Source organism: Epinephelus lanceolatus, chromosome 17 (genome assembly GCF_041903045.1).
Source record: "Epinephelus lanceolatus isolate andai-2023 chromosome 17, ASM4190304v1, whole genome shotgun sequence".
Lineage (NCBI taxonomy): Eukaryota > Metazoa > Chordata > Actinopteri > Perciformes > Serranidae > Epinephelus > Epinephelus lanceolatus.
This window is the reverse complement of record NC_135750.1, coordinates 9,526,065-9,547,234: the sequence shown is the minus strand read 5'-3', so window position 1 is coordinate 9,547,234 and position 21,170 is coordinate 9,526,065. Positions and strand designations below refer to the sequence as shown.

At 42.3% G+C, this 21,170-nt stretch overlaps 1 protein-coding gene across 1 annotated transcript in view; it reads left to right on the top strand.

Moving 5' to 3' along the window:
• Nucleotides 1-316: 316 nt before the first annotated feature.
• The window catches only part of bcl2l11 (BCL2 like 11), a 35,161-nt gene continuing 14,307 nt past the window's right edge, over nt 317-21,170 (top strand). Inside the window, exons 1-3 of the mRNA XM_033613068.2 lie at nt 317-823; nt 3,243-3,673; nt 9,283-9,395. Of these exons, the coding sequence (XP_033468959.1) occupies nt 807-823; nt 3,243-3,673; nt 9,283-9,395 (561 nt within the window). The 5' untranslated portion in view covers nt 317-806. The remainder of the gene's footprint in view (nt 824-3,242; nt 3,674-9,282; nt 9,396-21,170) is intronic.

Sequence of the window (21,170 nt, the reverse complement as noted above, 5' to 3'; positions counted from 1 at the left end):
AATAATGGGCAGGATATTACTTTGCTATCAAGCCACGACTCTAGGTGGCCCTGTTTCCTGCCTTACATCATTAAAGCCTCTGAGCATGACAGTCAGGGTTAAATCAAGTTAATTAAGTATCTTCAGGGCATCTTGGAGAAGCGTTCTCTTAATATTCTGTCACTTTTCCAGTGTTCATGCAGTGCACGCTCAAGATCTTGTCAGAATCAGGGTGTAACTGAAACAGAGCTGCAGACAGAGGGAGAGGTAGAGAGGCAAGATACTGAGAGACAGGATGAGTCTGATACAGGCTGCATTATTTTCTGTAGTTGTTATCACTACTTGTGTTTGATGCAGACACGGGGGTATTTGCTCATGTGAGAGACAGGGGGAGACAGAGAAAGGAGAATAAGAACCAAAACAAAAACCACACCCTCCAGTGGATGGGTGGAGTTTGGAGGAGGAGCGTTCATATCAGTCCCAGCACAGACAGTACCTACTCTAGTGTCAGAGACGGAGGGAGAGAGGAAGGAAATCTTCTCAGTGTAGACAAAAGCGCAGTTCTGGCTGGAGTTTGTTTACCACCTCTGCTGCAGTTTCCTCTCGGACGAGGCGGATTATTCACGCGTTCCTCGCGCGGGGAGTTCAGCAAAAACATTGGGATTTATTTCACTTTTGGCTTTTGCTTTCACACGTTAATGAGTTGCCCACTTTGGACTTGTGGATCATATTTGGACTAGCACTGATATTATTTAGACATATTTATATTAACAGCCAACTTGTCATCGTGTTATTTTCGGAGCCAGCGGTGATGTCCCGCCACTGACATGCACCATCCGTCCAGGTGAGAGGGAGCAGAGGTGTGTGCGTTATTGTTGTTGTTGTCTTTAAGCAATTACTTGACAGAAATCAAGTTTCCCCTTGACCGGCATGTCAGCCGCTATGTTTAATGGCAGTGGTTTTAAAATACAGGAAATTAATAATTGCTTTGACTTTACATTGTAATGCTTTCTCCTATTGTTAAATATCTATGTAATCTTAGTGAAGAGTGTTTGTCATGCGTAAAAGGTGATTTAAAACAGAACTGTCTTCACTGTGCTTTCTTTTCGAATAATATTCCTGCAAACTCCAGTCAGAGTTTAAAGCGACATTTTCCTACTTAATGGATGTTTCTTGTTTTATACCGAGAGGGACGATGGTGTGTTTTGCAGGGGTCGTCTGACCGGTATGTTTGGCGACGCAGCGCACCGGCTTCAGTTCCTTTTAGAAACTCCAGAGTCCATTAGTCGTGCGTAAACGGCATCTCACCCGATTATAAAAAAGACTATTGGGTTAAAATGACAAGTTGTGTGTCAGTGTAGGTCGCACATTTTGCATTTTATTTGCTGAAGTTTTCAGACAAGCACTAAACATGTTTTTAAATAATGTCAAGACTTATGCGACGATGTGTTTTCCTTCTAATGGAAGAGCTGATTTGTGTTCATAGATGAGAGTTTGCTTTGTTATGATCGAGGTCACCGAGTTCAGCCGGTTCATCACTCGATGACAGGTGATGAATTCACGTGAGATCTTTAAGATCCATCAGACTAGTTCCCCCGTAGCTCCTCTGTTATTAACACTTGTAATAATAGGCAATTATCGGACTATAAATGACCATTTTACCACTCTGTTTCCATGTATTTACTCAACTCTGTACATGTGCGCACAGCCCTGTGGGAGGCGCGCATGTACCACTGGTTTTTGAATTAGAGCTACAAATATAGACAGAATAATCCCAGAGACTCACACCGTCCACGTGACAATCAGCTGCTCAATAATTTTAATATATTTGAGTAAATAGTAAAGTGAAACCTCATCTTTAATCTGAAATGTCATTTTTTTTCCGGTGAGAAAAGGCCGGCGTGTCGTCGCCCACGGAGACATAGAAACTGCAGCCTACCTCCTCATGTTTGTTACAGTCACTGTGCCGACGTGCCGCTGAACGGATCTTGTAAAACATTTAACATCATGACACCTGATCAAATGCCTTGTTTGCTATTTTTCTAGTACCGGTGTTGCGGGTTTCCTTCGCTTTCCTCAGTCTGCTTTTCCTTTTCGGTGACCGCCGCTTAGTTTTGGTGCTATTTCTCTACGTGCCGCCTGACACGCTTAATATCTCATCTCGTAGCGCTCGGATCGGCACCGAAACCCACAGGGAAAGTTAATATTCTCATACTGTTGGAGAACAGACTGTTAAAGCGCGGCTTTTGTCGCGAATTCTCCGTGCGTAAAAATGCGTAAAAGGCAAAAGGATGGCTATTTACAGGAAAGGTGCGTAAAAGTGTGTGGAGAAAAACCAGTTGGTTATAATTTCAGGTCATTTTGGCACATAAGTAGGTCATTACCGCTGGGAATCCATGCGCTTAGGAAGCTGTTGTTTAGTCTGGACAAACAGGAAGCGCTGCATCAAAATATTTTGATGAGTCTCTTTTATTAGAATGTCACGCTCAGAGTTTTGTTGAGTACAAGAGAAAATGACAACGTGGTAAGATTTTCTTGTTCTCAGTGCAAAACGGTGTTTCAAATAAAGTGGTTTAAAGTATAATATCTACTAATGTCACCTTGATTAAATAAATTCCTCGCAAATACCAAGCAGAAAAATCCGATCACACTGAAATATTGTTTAAATTGATTTACGCGGAAAAAAATAAATTTCCAGGCGGACTGTGGTCCGCTGAGACGCAGTTCTTTCTGGCTGTTAATATGTGACGCAGTTGAAGTTACTCCAGCCGCTTCCTTCATGCCTGATTATTTTCCCCACAAGTCAAACAAAGATCTGCTGCAATCAGCAACTTCTGTCAAACAATGGAGACGCACCGGGCGGACAATTCGGGCAGCAAACCCGAGCTACCGCCTGAACAGGAACACATTTACCGTACATAAACTAGTCAAACAACATAATTCCAAACCCTGCTGTGGTCATCAGCTGCAGTGGCACGTGAGCGAGATGTTTCATAAAAAGAGAAATATGTAGCTGGTATATTGGCCAGATTGTTGTTGTTAAGTCCATGTCGGTGCGCCATCCACCGCGAGTCCCCGTTGAAACAATGTGATTGAAATTACAGAAAGCTCTTAAGAAAAAAAACATGAATGCGAGCCCTGACGCAGCAGTGCGCTGCTTCATATCCAGCTGCTCCCACATGCAGCAGAGACGCGAGGCAGTAGGCTGTTTGGGCAGAGTGATGAAAGCCCAGACTGACGGTGCCGCTCTGTTCATCCAACAGACCACCAAACCACTCCGATGGCACGACAACAGTAACACCAACACAGGGGAGCGGAGGAGATCCACAACCCGTCGGTGCCGCTGGAGCCTGTGCGCAAACCTCCCGTTCAAACGACGGCGGCGAGCGCAGCTTTGGCCAACCTGATTCCACCGCCGGAGGAGGGGAGCCGGACTCGCCGTCCTGGTGCAGACCCAAAGCCATCGACAGCCTATCCGTGTTTCAGGCGAGGTCTATATTCTTCCACTCTCGCCGCGCCTCCAGTGGATATTTCTCGTTCGACGGAGACTCGCTGCCGAGCTCCCCGCTCTCTCCGAGGCCGGGGACTGCTGACAAAGCTACGCAGACTCCGAGTCCCGCCGGCCAGGTGATGAAACACGCCCTACAGCGCATGGAGGCGCACGGCGGAGGACCGGGGACGCACCAGCAACACGGTGAGCAGAGGCACTTTGCATACATAACCGATGATTAACCGCCAACATCTCTCATTACAAAGTCCTCTGAGAAGTGATGGAGTGACAGATATAGCGGCGAGTCACAACAGTTACACTCACAGTTTCCATCTTTGCAATGCACATGTTTATACTCTTGCTCTGCTGGTGATAAAGTAATACACCCAGTCTCCAAAATAAAGCATGCTTCAAATAATAATAATATGCTTTTAATCATGCCTGAAATCATTTTCCAACTACTAATGTTTATCATCCACTATCCAGTAGTTTTAAGAAGCTGGTAAACTGTATTCCTGTGTCACATGAATGCACAGCCTGATACTATGTTCAGAAGTACCTGTTATGTGTGAAATCTACTGGCCCGAATCATCCAACACAAGCTGCTCTGACTGTTTTCACCATGAAATTTAGCTGTTGCTGCTGTGTGGGTGTACTGCGAAATATGAAACCAGATATGAGCCCAGCACAAACTCCCTGAAGCTTCCTCTATCAAAGATTTGAGGGTTTGGGCGGGTGATGCTGAATGTTAACAATGATAGTAAAAAGAAAAAAAAAAGATTAACAAAAACATACTCAGGATGTTTTTATACTCCCCATTTTTCGCCTGCTAGATCTTACTCATGAGGTTTTTTTTCCACTACTAGTATGTGCAACTCTCCCATGAGTAAGTCTGTCTCATGTTTGTTTCACATTCTGATTTATTGACTAATACCCAGCACGCCTCGCTCCGCCGGCTCTCGGAGGGAAATCCGAAAAATTCAGGCTGAAACATGCTGATCCAAAACACATTAACATGACCCCTCAGTGCTGCCAAACCCATTTCTGCGGATTCCTGTGTTTTCATTCCATTGTAGTATTACTCCTCTTCCTGTTGAGTAATGTCTACTACATATTCGACACACAAGCCTAATCTCATAGTAAATTAGTAACTTATTCGTACTAAAGAAAAGTCCAATATACAGACATTTGGTTGGAGACGGTCAATTTCACTTTCTTTTTACATGAAACAAGTTGCTAAGTCTGAAGCAGCTCAAATAACTGATCATCTTTCTGGTGTGAGAACATTTGGTCTCTTGGACTCAAACAAACACATAATGGCACCTTATGAAAGTGTGTAATGACAATTGTATTTCTTGTTTGTTCTGTGTTTGGCATCGCCCACTTTGTGAATGAGTTTAACTCAGGCGTCTCAGCATGCTCTGTTAAACCTGCTGGTGCTCGACTGCTGCCTCCGATTCACAGTTTTCGTGGAATCATGCTGAGTCAGATTTGCAGGAAGGACGATTGGTCTTCACTCAGCGCCATTTTTCAGGGGACCTAAGCATCAAAATACAACGTGCTACATAGCCTCGTGCATTGGTTCTGGGGGGTGCCATGATACAAAGACCTTCTTTAATCATGAAACCCAATGTTACTCTATGTGAACTACACTGCGTCCATGCTTGTTTCACTCCCTCTTCCTCTCCTTACAGCTCTCACACTCATACAACTGATGTTACATCAAGTTACTACTTTTACTAACAGCAGGTGATTTTTGCAACTTCATGGTATTGGATCATGGTGTTTATTACACTTTAGTTGTATTTGCTGCCACAGCTCCACTCGACCACTGAAGCAGCGCCAGTCTGTGTTCCTCTCTGCCCATCAGAGGCACAGCAACCTTCAGTGTTGATAATGACATGTAACCATGTGCAGAACATTGAGTGAGGCTACTGATATTGTGATGGGTCGCCACAAATAAATTAATGCATCGGAAACTGTTAAGCTGAAGCAATCAAAAGCACCTACTTGGCATTGCACTGCTATAACATTGCCAGACTCACAATGGGCAGTCTTTAAAAAAAGAATCAAAAGTCAGTGCAGCAAACACACATGTATCCTTCGTCTTCCTTGTCAAAACCTGGTGCCTACATTACCCACAATGCAACTTGATCACCAACAGATTCAGGTGTGTTATGCTAGTAGCGGCTAATGTAGCTTTGAGCAGAGATGAGGAGCAAGCTACAGAGGTCTGGGGAACTCACTTCTTTTTAACTCCACACCCTCAGATCTTTTTTGTTTTTAGAACTTGTTGTTTTGCAATGCAGACTCAAGTGACATCACTTGAGGCATTTTATCAGACTTTTATCAGGCTTTATACAACCTTTTTACATATGCATTAGTACTCCCTAAAGGCCCTGTCACACATTGGTCATGATGGGCTGTCGATGAGCGTTTGTTGCCCTAATCGGTGCAGTGTGTCCCGCACCGTTGACCCTTGTTGGCCCCTGTTGGCTTTTTTTTTTTTTTTTTTTTTTTTTTTTTTTTGTGTTGGGGCAGATTCAGCTTGTTGAATCTACATCTGTGACTGTGGAGCTAATTGGTGAATGAAATCACTCTGAATGCCACTTCAACTCAGCACACGAGTACAGAAATGGAAGTGAGGAAAGTAAACAAAGAGCTACAGTCCAGAGGGACCAAAGACAAACTTGTTACATAAGGGCAGATTGTTTTTCTTTAGCCCTTGAGCTGTTCAGCAGGAACGTTTAATGATAGTTTGTGTATTGTTGGCACAGGGTGAATATGCTTTGTTCTTTCAACATTGGATTGTGTTGTTCATGTGCTAACTGGCTAACTAGTGTCGGGATGGTCCTCCGGTTTACCTTTTTTTCATCACAGTTACAGACGTCCGGCGTATGCTGCTGTCGAGAGTTATTTCCTCTCACACAGGCACAGAACGTACGTGCTGGTTGGCTGCCGGCTGTAGTCTTTGTGGTGTGTTCATGTGCAACTTTTTGGGCAAGCTGCGGCGACAACAGGGGACACAGCAGGGGGCCTTTGTCGCCACTAGTTCTCTGAGGTTGGTTTGGTGTGTCTGGACCTTAAGACTTGTAAACAGACTTTCATGTGTAAAATTGGTGCACTTCCTCTGTAGTGAGTTAAAGTTGAAGCAGTGAAAGATTTGGAAGTTGAAGAGAAAGCATTGACAGAAGTAGGTTTGAGCTCATATTGGTGGAGCCAACAAAGTGTTTGTGGGACATTCACCACTCCTCACAGCCCTGATCCTGTTTTTATGTCTGCTGTTTATTGAGATACAAAAACAGAACAAGGCACACGTGCTTTTAGCTGTCGGCTAAAGTTGCTTGTCGTGTTGCTTGGTTACAAACAAAACTGTGGCATCAGGCTGAGATTTGGCATAAAAACAGCAACAGTGTTAATAAATCCCCAAACAGTATTGATGCAGTGGGTGATAAATATATCCACTATGTAATGACATCGTTGTCTCATCCTGATAAGAATCTACTTATTTGTTTTTCCCAGATTCTCCAAAATGAGGAATTGGTTGTTTTTTTTTTCAGTTGCAAAAGTCACAATATTGCATGTTTCTAATAAAAACCCCAGCTTCAACCACATCCATATCTATCTGCATTTGTTTTATTTTTCACAAGGATAATGGCGTTTTGTAAGTAAAGAAGTTATCTCCGGAAGTAAAACTTCCTTATTATAACTTCTGTACCTGTGGCTCTGCTTTTTATAATAGCAGTGATTAGCTCCATTGATTGCCTTGTGTCTCTTTTATTCTCTCTCTTCTCTCACTGCAGCCGAACAGACAAGACACCAGTCAAAACAGACCAGTGTGTGTGTGTCTGTGTGTGCTATTCATTAAGTACATAATCAAAATAGGCCTCAGTGTGTGTGTGTAGCAGTCAAAATAGGCCTGGAGGTCCTTTGTAAGATGCAGACAGAAACCTTTCGCCTCTCATTCAGTCCGCTACGTCCATCAGATAGCACAGATAGAAGATAAACACACACACACACACACACACACACATATCACATCGTATTCAGTTTCAGTTATCAGGAACACTGGCCTGTTTGTGCGCTAGAGAGCGAGATAGAAGGCTTAAGGAGGATCAGTTTATCATCTTGTTGTTGTCGCTCCCTGACAGCCTGATTACAGCTATCCTATCACAACACTCCCTCCTCCTGCAGCAGGAAGATCACACCTAAAGTCAGGTTTCTTCAGTCGCAGCCAGAGTGGAAGAGTCGGCTTTGATACATTGGTTCATATTCACACAGTTTAATTATAACACATCCTCTGGGCTGATTGCACAAAGATAGATTTTGCCTGAGGTTTCCATAATCTAAAATACAAACTTTAGAGAGAACCTGAGTTAAAAGGCTCCACAAATTGACTGTCTTAAATAGAAGTCATTCATTATATATTCTGGTTAAATCAAGAACTCTCTCAGTTATATTTGCCATCGTAAAACACGCGTCGTGGATGTCGTCAGTGCAGTTGGCATCCTGAGAGATTGATAAGAACGCAGCCTCTTTGTCGTATCCGTCTCACAAATATTGGAGGATGTGAGAAATATTAAGTCTGGGTTTCATAACAGCATTCATGAGTCATAAGTGGAGACTGGTAAGAGGTCAGGGCCTTTCACAGTCTTACTGTAGTTCAGACTGAAAATATAACAGATTAACCACAAAAACACACGCATGCATACACACACACGCCCATTCGCTCACCCGGTCAGCTGGTAGAGGGGATTTTCTCTGCATCTTTGTTATGATGCCGTTTTAGACACACATGCATTTAATGTTGCGACTTGTTTTTCATGGACAGAAATTCTTTAAATTTAATGGTGCGTACCCGTCTGTCAAACTAGTTTGTCATGGTAAACATGAAAATATCTTTTGTTGTTGTTTATTAATCTTACATCAGAGTCATCTGATTTATATCTCTTCTGTGGTTTTTAGCTTAACACTGTGAGCATGCATCTTTTATAACATCAAATAAACTCAACTGGGTCAAAAGGAGTCTCTGCTCTGAATCACACTCTGCTTATTGTATTTCTTTGTTTCTTTTGTCTGTTTTTATTTAATTTCCTTTTAAAATATTACTGCTGGTGGGCTTTTGCTGGTGATCATGCATTTTATCTTATTTTATTATTATTTTTAAAATTTTATGTAACCATTATTTTGCATTCATGTGATGGCGGGAAAGCTGGACACGCACATGACGTGCAGGTTTTCACGTAACTGTTTTAAAGAGTTACGTGTTAGTGTTTGCTTTTCCCTCACATGTCTTTGCTGCTTGTCATAAGATTCAAAATGAAAGGATGAATCAGCCACAACTTAGTTAAGCTGTGTGGTAATTTGGGTTCAGTGGCCATAGTCTGAACTGCAGGTTCTGGTGATGCTGTGTGGCCCAAGACGACTTGATGTTAAAGTTATTTTACGTGAGTGGACACTGCATACAGTTCTTTTAATTCACTCACTCTCTTGTTATATTTTAATTATTTTGGTGTTGGTGTTGTTTGGTGTTCCATGCATCAACCCCCAACCACACAGCCACACTCCTGTTAGACTACATTTCATCATGCCTCACATAAATAAAGCATAGTCGAAATACCATTAGTTCAACATGCATTTTGTGTCAATGGAGGAGCTTAAACCTTTTAATCTTTGCAAAACTGTACTGGAAGAATGTGTGAGCTAAAGCTGCAGCACACTAGTAGAGTTAAGTGTTGGGAAGGTACAGTACATATAGTAAGTGCATGTCTGATCATATTAGCAAAGTGTTTTTTTTCCCCTCTCTGTTTCAGGACAATCTGTCGGCCCCTCTAGCACGCGGCAACGGAACAGGGACATGCAGGCGGAGGAAATCGGACGAGAGCTCCGACACATTGGGGATGACTTCAATAGACTGCTTCTCAGGGTTAGTGATCAAAGACACCATGTGTGTGAGTGAGTGTGTGTGTGTGTGTGTGTGTGTGTGTGTGCGTGGAAGAGGGGATCTGGGTAGAGAGTAGCCACCAACGTTGAAGCCCTTGAACAAAATGCTCAGCTGATTGGCAGACAGATATAAATTACTGTAATCAAATCCAACATAATTTAAGTTTTTCACTCCTCCGCACCAGCGACAACCACTACCGGAGGCATTTGTTTTTGGGTTGTCTGTCAGTCCGTTCTGTTCTTGTGAGGGCAGTATCTCAAGAACGCCTGGAGGGAATTTCTGTACATCTGGCACAAACATCCTCTCGGACTCTAGCATGAACTGATTAGATTAAGTTGGTCAGAGGTCAAGGTCAATGTAACCTCAGAAAACATGTTTGACAAGAATTAATTTGCTAATTATGACAAAAACTTCACACTAATATGATAAAATGATGATAAAATGAAGAAGTGTTGACATTTTAAATCCACAAAGTATATATAACATAACTCAGGAACAGAAGGGGAGTCACTGAAACTGTCATGATCTTCTGTGCTGCACGTTTGTGAAGCATCCATGTGTTAGAGTTTGTAGCTTATTTGCAGCAACATCCATATTTTAGGTATTGTCTACTGTCATGGAAACGTATGAGTTCAGACAGACATGACCGTATACTGCAACCTGACTGGTTTCTGGGGGCGTACATCCACGAGGTGGTAATTCTGGTTTTGTCAAAAGTGAGGTCTCATTTAGGTGATTTGTTTATACCCAAAATTCACTAATATCATTGTTAGTTATATTTGACCAGTCTGTGTTTATCAAATCACTGCAGTCAGCGGTACAGCCATCGAAAAGATCCCAAATCTAAGTCGCAGGACGCTGTTGAAAATGAGTAATATATTCAGCAGGGCAAGACATGAGAGGGAGGGGGATGGGAGGCGGTCAGGACTGAATGTCGCCGTGGGTGACCTGAGGGAGCCTGTGTGACCAGCTGGTTATTTCCACTGCGCTTGGGGTGAGAACAACGAAATTACTTTTGATCAGAAAATAACCAAGCAGTCAGCCCGAAGCTGCAGAAAATGCGGATACCACAGTAACCACTGCTGTTAAAAAGACCTCAAAACAAAAAAACAAGAAAACAGCCATATGACCCCTCAGCAGTGGAGGGCCAGAAGATGGACTGGTTAGGCTGAAGGAGGGCAAAGCAGCTCTGTTCCCCACCCAGAGGAGATCATTGACTGCTCACATTATAAAAGTGGAGCTTATTGCTCAGCCTCATGTAGCGGCAGTTTAGCTGATTATTTCTTGGCTGGCTGGCTGAGGTACTGACACACATGGAGGTGTTTATGAATGCTGACTCTTCCTTGGCAGGTGGAAATTGATGTAATGGACGTGACTGTATATGGATTCTATAGGTATGTGGCGTTACAGTTGAACAGTTGGTTGAATAAATAACACAGGAAGTGCAAAAGTCTCTTCTTGCAGCAATTTAATGATGGAGATCAACATAAGTTTTATACATAAAGGTTCCCTCTGGAGAGCTTGACCACTTGTATCACTATGGATCAGTGTCCCTGTTATATGTGATGTGACACACATTCCTGCCTCTGGTTTCACACTGTTCTGCTTATTGAGAGTTGGTGGTGATAACGGGCAAAGAAACATGGTAATGTGTGAGCAAATGCAAGGAAGAAGAAGACTGCAAGCTAGCTACGGCTAGGCACTCGTTAGCTGCTAACATCCGACAATGGACAATGCGGGCTGTTACAACTGTCTCCGGCACAGAGCTCACACTCCCACAGCAGCAGCTACAACTCATACCGTCTGTGGTGTGGTGAAGTTGAGTATGATATGAGTTTTTGAGACATTGGTAAGACCTCAATGAAAGATACAAGGCATTTTGGTGAGAAACTCTAAATGGCACCTGTATTTCTACTCGAAACATGAGAAGAGGCACTTTTATTTTTCAAATTAATAGCCATGAAACAGTTTTTTTTTTTTTTTTTGAAACACAGTTTTGCTTTCGCAGATTCAAGAGAATATGTGAGTATTTGGAAACATGGGTGACTAATCCAGCTCGGTTAATCAGCTCTAATTATGTTATAAAATGACAGTTGGGGTAGTCCGACTGTTGCCTCACTGAGGAGATAATCACATTATTGCAGAGAAAATAAATCCTCTGAATAATGCAGTTTACCCATCAGTCAGTCAGTCAGTCAGGGTGTGTTGTAAAGTTGCTCCAATAAGAGTTCATTTCCTCTTGGCTTCAGTTTCCTTGGCAACATTTCTGCATGTTGCATCATCGCACTTTTATTTACTCCATTATCAAAGAGCTGACTGGAGCTTTAGGAAGCCGGAGAGGAAGAGGGAAAAAAACCCGAGCTGGTTTGAATTCACTTTAATCTCATCAGAGAAATGGATTAAAAAATAAAAGTGAAGAACAGGCATGACAGGAATGTTATATCCCAGTGAAGAGCTTAAAATGCTCCCTCAGTGTCAAAAGCTTAGCAGCTATAAAGCAACAACTCTCTAGCGGAGCAGTCTGATTAGTCAAAATGTTCTTCTCCTGCTGTGTATAACCCTCTGGCTACTAATGAGCATCAAAAAGCAGAAACAGTTAACCCTTTCTGCCCTCTTGCTTCTACAAACACACACACATCCTTAACCGAAAAACCATGCAACCCCTTAAGGGATGTTATTTGAGTGCACTTGTGGTTCCAGCAGTCATCACATCGCTCTCAAACCCATCATTACCAGAGCTGAGTTACTCATCCATCTTTTAGGTTTTGGTTTTGATCAATCACTGCATTTACCTGCCCTGTGGATGATCAGATATACTGTCAACATGCTCCTTGAAGACTTCATCAGGTTAAGGCGCATAAGCCTGGGAAAATTAGGAGTTTAATGGCTGACAGCAGTATCACTCAGTGTATCCCACGGCCTGGGAAAAGGTATGTGCCAAGAGTCATGCAAGGCAGCTGTGGCTCGAGCTGCCCAGGAAAAACAGGAGGCTGGAGAAGTATGTGAGAATGTGATGATTCAACACCTAGTCACACTACCGGAAAGGCAGAAAGAGAAGAAGTGTGTGTGTGTGTGTGTATGCGTCTTAGTGGCCAGCCCTCTGTGAACTTGGGTATGGAACTATCCAGAAAGAGTCAACACGTGTGTTTGCTCACACTCTAGAACAATGAGGAGGCAGAGAAAAGAGGAACGTGGAGGCTGGTTCCCTGTTCTTTGGCCAGGTGTTGCTGCGGACAAGTACACATGCATGGTTACACACGATTTCATAACCACAGCAGCATAAGACGTTTTTCAGGTTTTTCAGATTTTAGTCAGCTACTTAATCATCAGTAGGAGGACAAAAACAAATTTAATGCTGAAACCAACAAAGCTCTCTCCATTAGTCACTCACTGTACAACAGGGAATGGCACTTCAAAATGAAAGCTCTGTGCAGGAAATTCACTGTACTTCAAAATAAAGTGTGTTTTTTACAAACTTGATAAGGTTGTGAGTCACTTGCAGTCCAGTCTGAGTCAACCAGCAGCCCATTTTTGGACCACACCCCACCAGTTGGGAACCACTGGGGCTGAACAGAGTGTTCACTGATGGGAAGCTAGCGAGGGATCATGTATTTGTCAGTGTACTGGTGACGTCATGCAGGGTTATGGTGCCCGCACAGAAGAGAGTATCTTGGAAGAATAGCTTTAATCTCCCAAGTTTCACTCTCTCACTGACAGGTAAAAAGAAGCGACTCGTGCAAATGGGTTCGCCTGTTTTCACCCTTAGCTAATAGTGAGCATGAACCACAGAGCAGGAGAGTGAATCTGAACTGGAGAGAGGGGAAAAAAACAACACCAGCTCTGAGCAGATCTTATCATCCTTCCTGCTGTTGGCGTCTGTGCACCTCCTGTCAACCTCTTTGAGGAGGGGAAATGTTATACCCTGTGATCTCTTACATCCTTAAAAACCTGAATACTTAAATCTGATCTTTTGTACAGGGAAAGACAGGGGTTTGGTTTGATGCCTGCTAGACCTGCTTGCAAGTGGTGAACCCATTATTCAGTGCTCCTGTGTCTGTGTATGGCCAAACTACACCAAACATTCACCAATGACCAACACTCCATGGCCTAATCTCTGTAAACAGATGTCTGCATATGTAGGCAGAATCTGAGGCAACAGGACAAGCTTTTGGTCTCGGAAATGTTGTGGTCTCTTTTTTTTTTTAGTCTGAGTAGTATTGTCCACGACCATCACCTTTAAGCAACAGGTAAACAGACTGTATGGAGAGGTAGAACGCATCGGCCAAAATGCTGTCTCAAAACCCATCAGCTATCATCTGAAAATCTAACTTTATATTAGCTTTCTTTATTTATCTGCATTAATAACCATTTATAGAGATTTGCTGAAATGACCAGCACACAGAAGTGAAAGTCTTGGCCCAGATATCTGCTTGCTACACCGGATCTCCCAAGATATTGGCCAATGTCCCCAGAGGCTTTACCTTTATCAGACAGATAGCCAATAATTCCAGGATTGCTCCACAGCTTGACTCCAGGCCATAGTGCCTCTGTCTCCAGTCGACACTCTGAGCTTTTCTCAACAATCACCGGAGTCTTTGTGAGTCACCATGTCTGGTCTTTCACCAGAAACCAGTTGGCCTTTAAGTGAGTGACCCGACCAGGAGCCTTGATCAAACCCAGACTCACTGCATCGATTACATCTCCCAACTCAAATGACAGAATCAAAAGATCTGAGAGGAACTTGAGGAAGTTTCTGAGCAAAAGAAAAATTCCAAGAAGTTCACAGCAATGCCACAAACTTCACACTCTCATCAAACAGGCCCAGCAGGATAGGTGAATCACCATGAATCATTATTGGCTCCAGTCCGGCTGGGCTGGAAAGGGGTGAATTTGGGGTGATTCAGGCACCCGTGTGGCAGCTTCCTGAACATCTCCATCTGGAACCAAGAGCAATGATGCCCAGCCTTTAAATGAAGCAATTTCTGCTTGCAACCACTTGCTTGTCTGCCAGTTGTGACCAGTTCCGAAGAGTCATCTTTCTCTGTCATACTTTAGAGGTGAAAGTAAAAGCAATTCCCAAGAGAAAGTGCAATGACAAGAACTGCTTTTAAAACATTAAAAAAGACTTTGGGGTTGCCCAGTAGCTCCGTGGTTAGAGCAGGTGACTCACTGCATGTCATTCCCCTCTCGCCCATCTTCACACTCAATACAAGATTTTTGTACAACATGGATTACCATGTAATTTAGTAAAGACATTCATGGTCCCCACACGATGAAACCTACTGACTTTGGTGATCCCCTGACTTTTCTTCTAGTGCTACCATGAGGTTGATATTTTGTTTTTTGGTGAAATATCTTGACAACTATCAAACGGACTGCCATGAAGTTTGGTACAGACATTCATGGTCCCCAGAGGATGAAATCTACTGACTTTGGTGATTCCTCAATGTTTCTTCTAGTGCTTACCATTAGGGTTGATATTTTGTTTGTGTTTTTTAGTGACATATCTCAACAAATATTGGACGGACTGCCATGAAGTTTAGTGCAGATATTCATGGTCCCCAGAGGATGAAACCTACTGACTTAGGTGATCCCCTGACTTTCTTCTAGTGCCACCACGAAGTTGATATTTTGTTTTTTTGGTTAAATGACTTGACAGCTATTATATGGACTGCCATGAAGTTAGGTACAGATATTCATGGTCCCCAGAGGATGAAACCTACTGACTTTGATCCCCCAACTTTTCTTTTAGTGCTAATACGAGGTTGATATTTTGATTTTTGGTGAAATGTCTGGACAGCTATTGGATGGACTGCCATTAAGTTTGGTACAGATATTCATGGTACCCAGAGGATGAATCCTACTGACTTTGGTGATCCCCTGACTTTTCTTCCAGTGCGACCACAGGGTTGATATTTTGTCTTCTGGTGAAAAGTCTCAACAACTATCAGATGGACTGCCATGAAGTTTGGAGCATACATTCATGGTCCCCAGAGGATGAAACCTATGGACTTTGGTGATCCCCTGACTTTGTTTCTAGTGCTACCATGAGGTTAATATTTTGGTTTTTGATGAAATATGTCGACAGCTATCGGTTGGACTGGCATAAAGTTTAGTACAAATAATTATGGTCCCCAGAAGATAAAACCTATTGACTTTGTTGATCCCCCAATTTTTTTCCCAGTGCTTTCACAAGGTTGATATTTTGATTTTTGGTAGAATGTCTCGACAGCTATGATCTGGACTGCCATGAAGTTTGGTACAGATAATCATGGTCCCCAGAGGATGAAACCTACTGACTTTGGTGATCCCCAACTTTTCTTATTGTGCTTTTACGAGGTTGATATTTTGTTTTTTGGTGACATGTCTCAACAACTATCAGATAGACTGCCATGAAGTCTTGCACAGATATTCATGGTACCAGGAGGATGACTTTGGTGATCCTCTGAATTATCTTCAAGTGCCGCCATGATTGGTTTTGAATGAGAATTTTCAGTCACAATTGAATAGATTACTATGGCACTTTTTACAGAAGTTCATGCTCTCTTCAGGATCATCTGGTCGAAAGACTTAACTATCCAATACTTTGGTTTATGACTGAATGCCTCCAAAATTAATGACACTACCACTATCCAATTTAGACTTTTCTGGCAATTTTGTGGGGGAACCACTGATCTAGAGGGGGAAAAAAAGAAATGTAGCTCTCAGCCATCATGATGTAAGCCCAACTGGAGAGAGAGGCAAATGTAAAACCGAAGTAATAATTATTCCTCTGAACTGATAAGAAGAACCTGCTGTAAACATATCATCAGGTTTAAGGGCGTATTTTTAGCACACCCTGACAAGTTCTCACATTATCACAAACTTATCATCACATTACTGTTGAATACTGAGCTGCCAGTGTTGCTACTGTTGACAGAAGAGCTTTATTCAGTTACGTTGCACGAAGGCTTCAGCCGAGCAGCAGAGCTGCATCACTTCAGGCTGTAGAGACTTTAAGATGACTCACAACATCTGAGAATACACACACACACACACTCACATACACAAATGCACAGGTGCCTCAGCCCTTTATATTGACAGAGAAATTAGCAAAGCACTTCTATAGAAATGCTTTTACATACAAACCACATTCAGTTGAGTAATTATTTCTTAGGAAAACATGTACAACAGTGTGTGATCGCCAATATTTTTTTCTCTGTCTCCTTTGTCCTCATTTAATCCAGCCTTGCCCCCCCCCCCCCCCCCACTCTCTCAGTTAAACATTTACACAATGTGTGCGTGATTATGTGTGCGTGTTTGTTTTCAAACATCTGTAATCGTGCTCAGTGTGCTGTCTGTGTGTGTGTGTGTGTGTGTGTGTGTGTGTGTGTGTGTGTGTGTGTAGTGTAGTGTAACAGTGTAGTGTCCGTGACAGTGTAGATTCATTATGGTTCAGCCCTGTGGTTAAAGAACTCTCAGGGAGCAAAGCACAAGGTCTAATTATCCTGCCAAAACACACACACTCAAACACTGGCACACTTAAACACATTCAAACTACACACACTCAAACAAACTCCAACACACACTCTGTCATCTTTCAGTAGGAGGTAAAACCCTTTGTCCTGAAGACAGAAATAAATTTAGAGGGACATTGTTGACCAATCGGGTGTCACTGGCCGGCTGCTTGTGTTTTTGTTTGTGAGTGTTCAAGTGTGTGTGAAAGACAAAGAGCAGGAGAAAGACACATAGATTTATAAGTATTGGCTTGTTTACAGTCTGCTAGCTTAAGGATTACTTTTTTGAATGCATCGTCTTTTTTTTCAGCAGGAGTGCATCTTTATGCCTCCGCGCCACATTGTCCATATGTCCATCCCATTCTCATGAAAGCAATATCTCAAGAACGCCCTGAGGGAGTTTCTTCCAATTTGGCACAACGTCCACTTGGCCTCATTAATGAGCTGTTAAAATTGTTGTGGTCATGGAATCAAAGGTCAAGGTCACTGTGACCTCATCTGTCTCAGTCTTGAAGATGTGTGTGAAGCATTCATGTTGTCACAGACGTAGATGTGAACTGTAGGTACCTTGACTGGTTCTTCTGTTAGTCTACACACTGAGTTTCTGTTGTGTCGTATCAGTGTCAGACTACAACATACATGTGTAGTTGTGTGTGCTGAGGGATGAGATTTTCTTCACTTTCCATGTCAACTTCCAGCTCAATAAACAGATATCTGTCTATGTATGCAGAATCTGCAGGCAACAGGACAAGATTTTGGTATTGGAAGCATTCTGGTTTCTGTTTGTAATCCGTTTGTAGTATGGGTAGCACTGACCAATCCTGTTTGAACAGCAGGCAGTCCATGTGGAGAGGCTGAACACATTAACTGACATGCATTCCTGAAACCCATTAGCTTTATTTTAGCTTTTCAAAAAAATGATCCGCATTCATATGCATCTGTTTTCAGGGATTAGCCAAAATGACAAGCGCAGAGAGGAGAAAGTCTTGTCCCGGTATATTCATTGGCTACACCTGAATCCTTGAAATACTAGTTGTTGCCCTCGGAGGCTTTATCATCGTCGAACCGATGGGTTCTGCTTCCATGCACAGAGGACCCAGTGTACGTTTTGAAACATGATGCTCCCATTGCAGTATGAGGTGAATTTATTTATTTTGAAAGGACATTCATCAGCAGAGAGTGACAGCTTTTGACATGTTGTGCTTCAATCAGCAGACAAAGTCTTGCTGGAATGTTTTTGCAGTCAAAACACGGCCACAACTGTAAAGGATAATGTGGAGTTAGATGTTCAGATGCACAGAGATGTAAGTGAGGCTGCATGTTTTTGTTTTTAAACGTTAAACATTTGCTTGCAAGAGAAATTATACCTTTTGGGGAGGTTTGCTCAGTGGCACTTACTTTGCATTGTGCGTGTATGTGTGTAGATATGTATTACTCATGTTGTGGGGACATAAATCTGTTTGCATAATCACACTGTGGGGAGTCGCCTTCATTTTGGGGACAAAACACAAGTCCCCATACCATAAATCATTACATTTTAGGCTGAAGACTTGGGACAAGGTTAGGGTCAGGCAAGTAGTTGTTATGGTCAGGGTCAGTAAGGTAAGGTTAGGTCAAGGTCAGGGTTAGGTTAAGTATCCAGGAAATGAATGTAAGTCAGTGCAATGTCCTCTGAAGTGATGGAAACACAGCTGTGTGTGCGCGCGCATGTGCGTGCGTGTCTGTGCCTGTAAGTGTAGCCTTGTTTAAAGAGCTATTTTAGTGCAGCAGCATAGTAAGTTGTGGTGACCAAACAAAATCACATGAGCCGTTTGGAGCGGACTGACTCAATGTTTCCACTGTGAAAACAAAGAGACACGAAGAAGAGCAAGAAGGAGATGAGGTACTTGAATCCCCTGCAGCAGAGATGTTTCGAAAGGCAGAATCAACTGTTTTCAAATCTATCTATATTGCTTATCACTTGTCTGATTTCATTGATTTTCAAGGTTTTCTGACTGACGAGTGTCCCAGTTGAATGATATTAATTTGGCAAAGCGTTCCATGAAAGCTTTAGATTTCCTCCCTTACAGGTAGCCGTCGTTTTCTATTCATTTCACCAGCATTGACTTGCAGACACTGTGAACATCTAATTTATCTGTCTTTTTCTGATTGGCATTGGTGTTGCAATGCTGCTAAAGTCACATTTAAAGTCTTCAAGATGGTGCATTCAAGAGCTGCTGGGAAGTTCAGGCCTTTGAATCCAGCTTAATGCACAAAGCTGCCAAATCCACTCATTCATGTTTTACTTCTTGTTTGTCCTCTGGTTTTGATTCACAACAAGATTAAGGCTACTACTGTAGAGCATGAAGGCAAATCTCGGATGTTGGAGTTTCCCACCCACTTTTCAACTCATCACTCCGAAAGATTTTGAAAACGTGTCAGCATTTTCAGCTGTGATAACATGCAGCAATAATAGAACTGATGATGATGATTATTGTGATGGATTTATATACCTGCTGTATATCACGTTTCAACTGAAGTGAATGGATAGCAAAAACATGAAACCATAATCAGCAGTGCCTCGATGTGCAGATATTAGTTGGCTGCATGACTGTGTGGTTGCTTTATTGGTTCACTGACTTACTGTCTGACTGGTGGATTTTCTGGTTGACTGATTATCTAGTAAGTTGATTGGCTGACTGCCCGCTTGGTTTCTCTCTTGCTTTTTTATTTTTTTATTTTTTATTTTTCGCGTGTTTATCAGTCTGTTCTCATATTGCATCACAGTAGCCCTACTGTGTGTATGCGCATGACGGCGCCTACATGTTTGTGCCAGTCGAAGTACTCGTCAGAAGCCTGCAGAGCTGCAGTGACAGCAGGAAAACAATTTGTGGCAGCAGGTTTTCTATTCTCAGATGATTGAAGGGGTTATTTGAGGTAAGAGTTCAAATCAGGAAACTATTAAGTGGATGGCCAGTGTGTGTGTGTGTGTGTGTGTGTGTGTGCGCACGTGTGTGTATATTTCCTTTTCTATAATCCTGAGGCATAAGGTCAAATATCAAGAGTGTTTGCTGAAACTGGTTTTGGCTTCATGTCAGATTCTCAGCCTGCAGTTCGTCAGCTGAGGAGTACATCTGCTTCTGATTGCAGTGGAAATCAAACCTCTCATCCTGACTCTGAAATACGACCAATCACCCAAATAACAGACCAGCCCTATTGTCTACATGATGTTTTTAATCATAGGTAATTATTTGTATTCCCAGAACACTTGATTTACTGTAACCTTTTTGACGTTACTGTTTGGATTAAACAAGCAAGATTCAACATGCTATTTAATGAGTTCCCCCTGCATCCAGTCTTTATGATGAGCTTGCCCTCTGGCTCTACCTTCACACTTAATGCACAGACATGAGAGCGATATAAATCTTTTCACCTAACACTCATCAAGAGGGCAAATTAGCACATATGCTAAAATGTCAAACTATTCCTTTGAATCCCTAAAAGAGTTGAAGTAACTGCAGAGCTATCTGATAGTGATTCATATAAATGAATGCAGGTGTAAATAACAACAAAGGTGCACTGAAATAGCACGATGATCTGATCCAGAGGTGGTTTGAGACACATTATAGACAGATGTTGGTCAGATGTAAATGCGTCAGCTGTGTTAAACCACATACATCAAGACTCAGCTCATCTGTTGTCATTGACACTTTCTCCTGTGCTTTCATCAGTACAATATATAAAATATAGTAAGTGCTAACCATGACTACAGAGCAGGATATTGACTGTAATGTGGAAGGACATTGACAGGTGGCAGTTTTAATTAGGGGACAAAACATCTGATTAATGATTGACATTTTCAATCATATACAATTGTTTAAAAGTGACTTAAACAGCTGGCTTTCCCCTTTCTTATTTATAACCTCATGTATCTAGACATCAATACATCAACAAATTGAACATGTAATCGTAAAACAGGTTTTCAGTTAGTTTGCTTTATGTCTTGACTCATAAATCTGGCAGCGTGGTCCCTTCCCTCACTCTGAAACTGACGACCATCTTGAGAGTTAAATCATTGCAGCGGTTCGTGAGGTGAGGAAAGAGCACAGAGACTCTGCCAACTTAAAAACCACAAAGCTTGTGTCTGTCTTCCAAAGCTGCTTTGAGGAGAGACAAGTCTCTAATGTGCAATATGATTAACACCGCTGCAAGCAAATTAACATTAATAATGATAATCATAAAGTTTTCCCAACAGAAAAGTATAATTGCATATCTGAAGGCA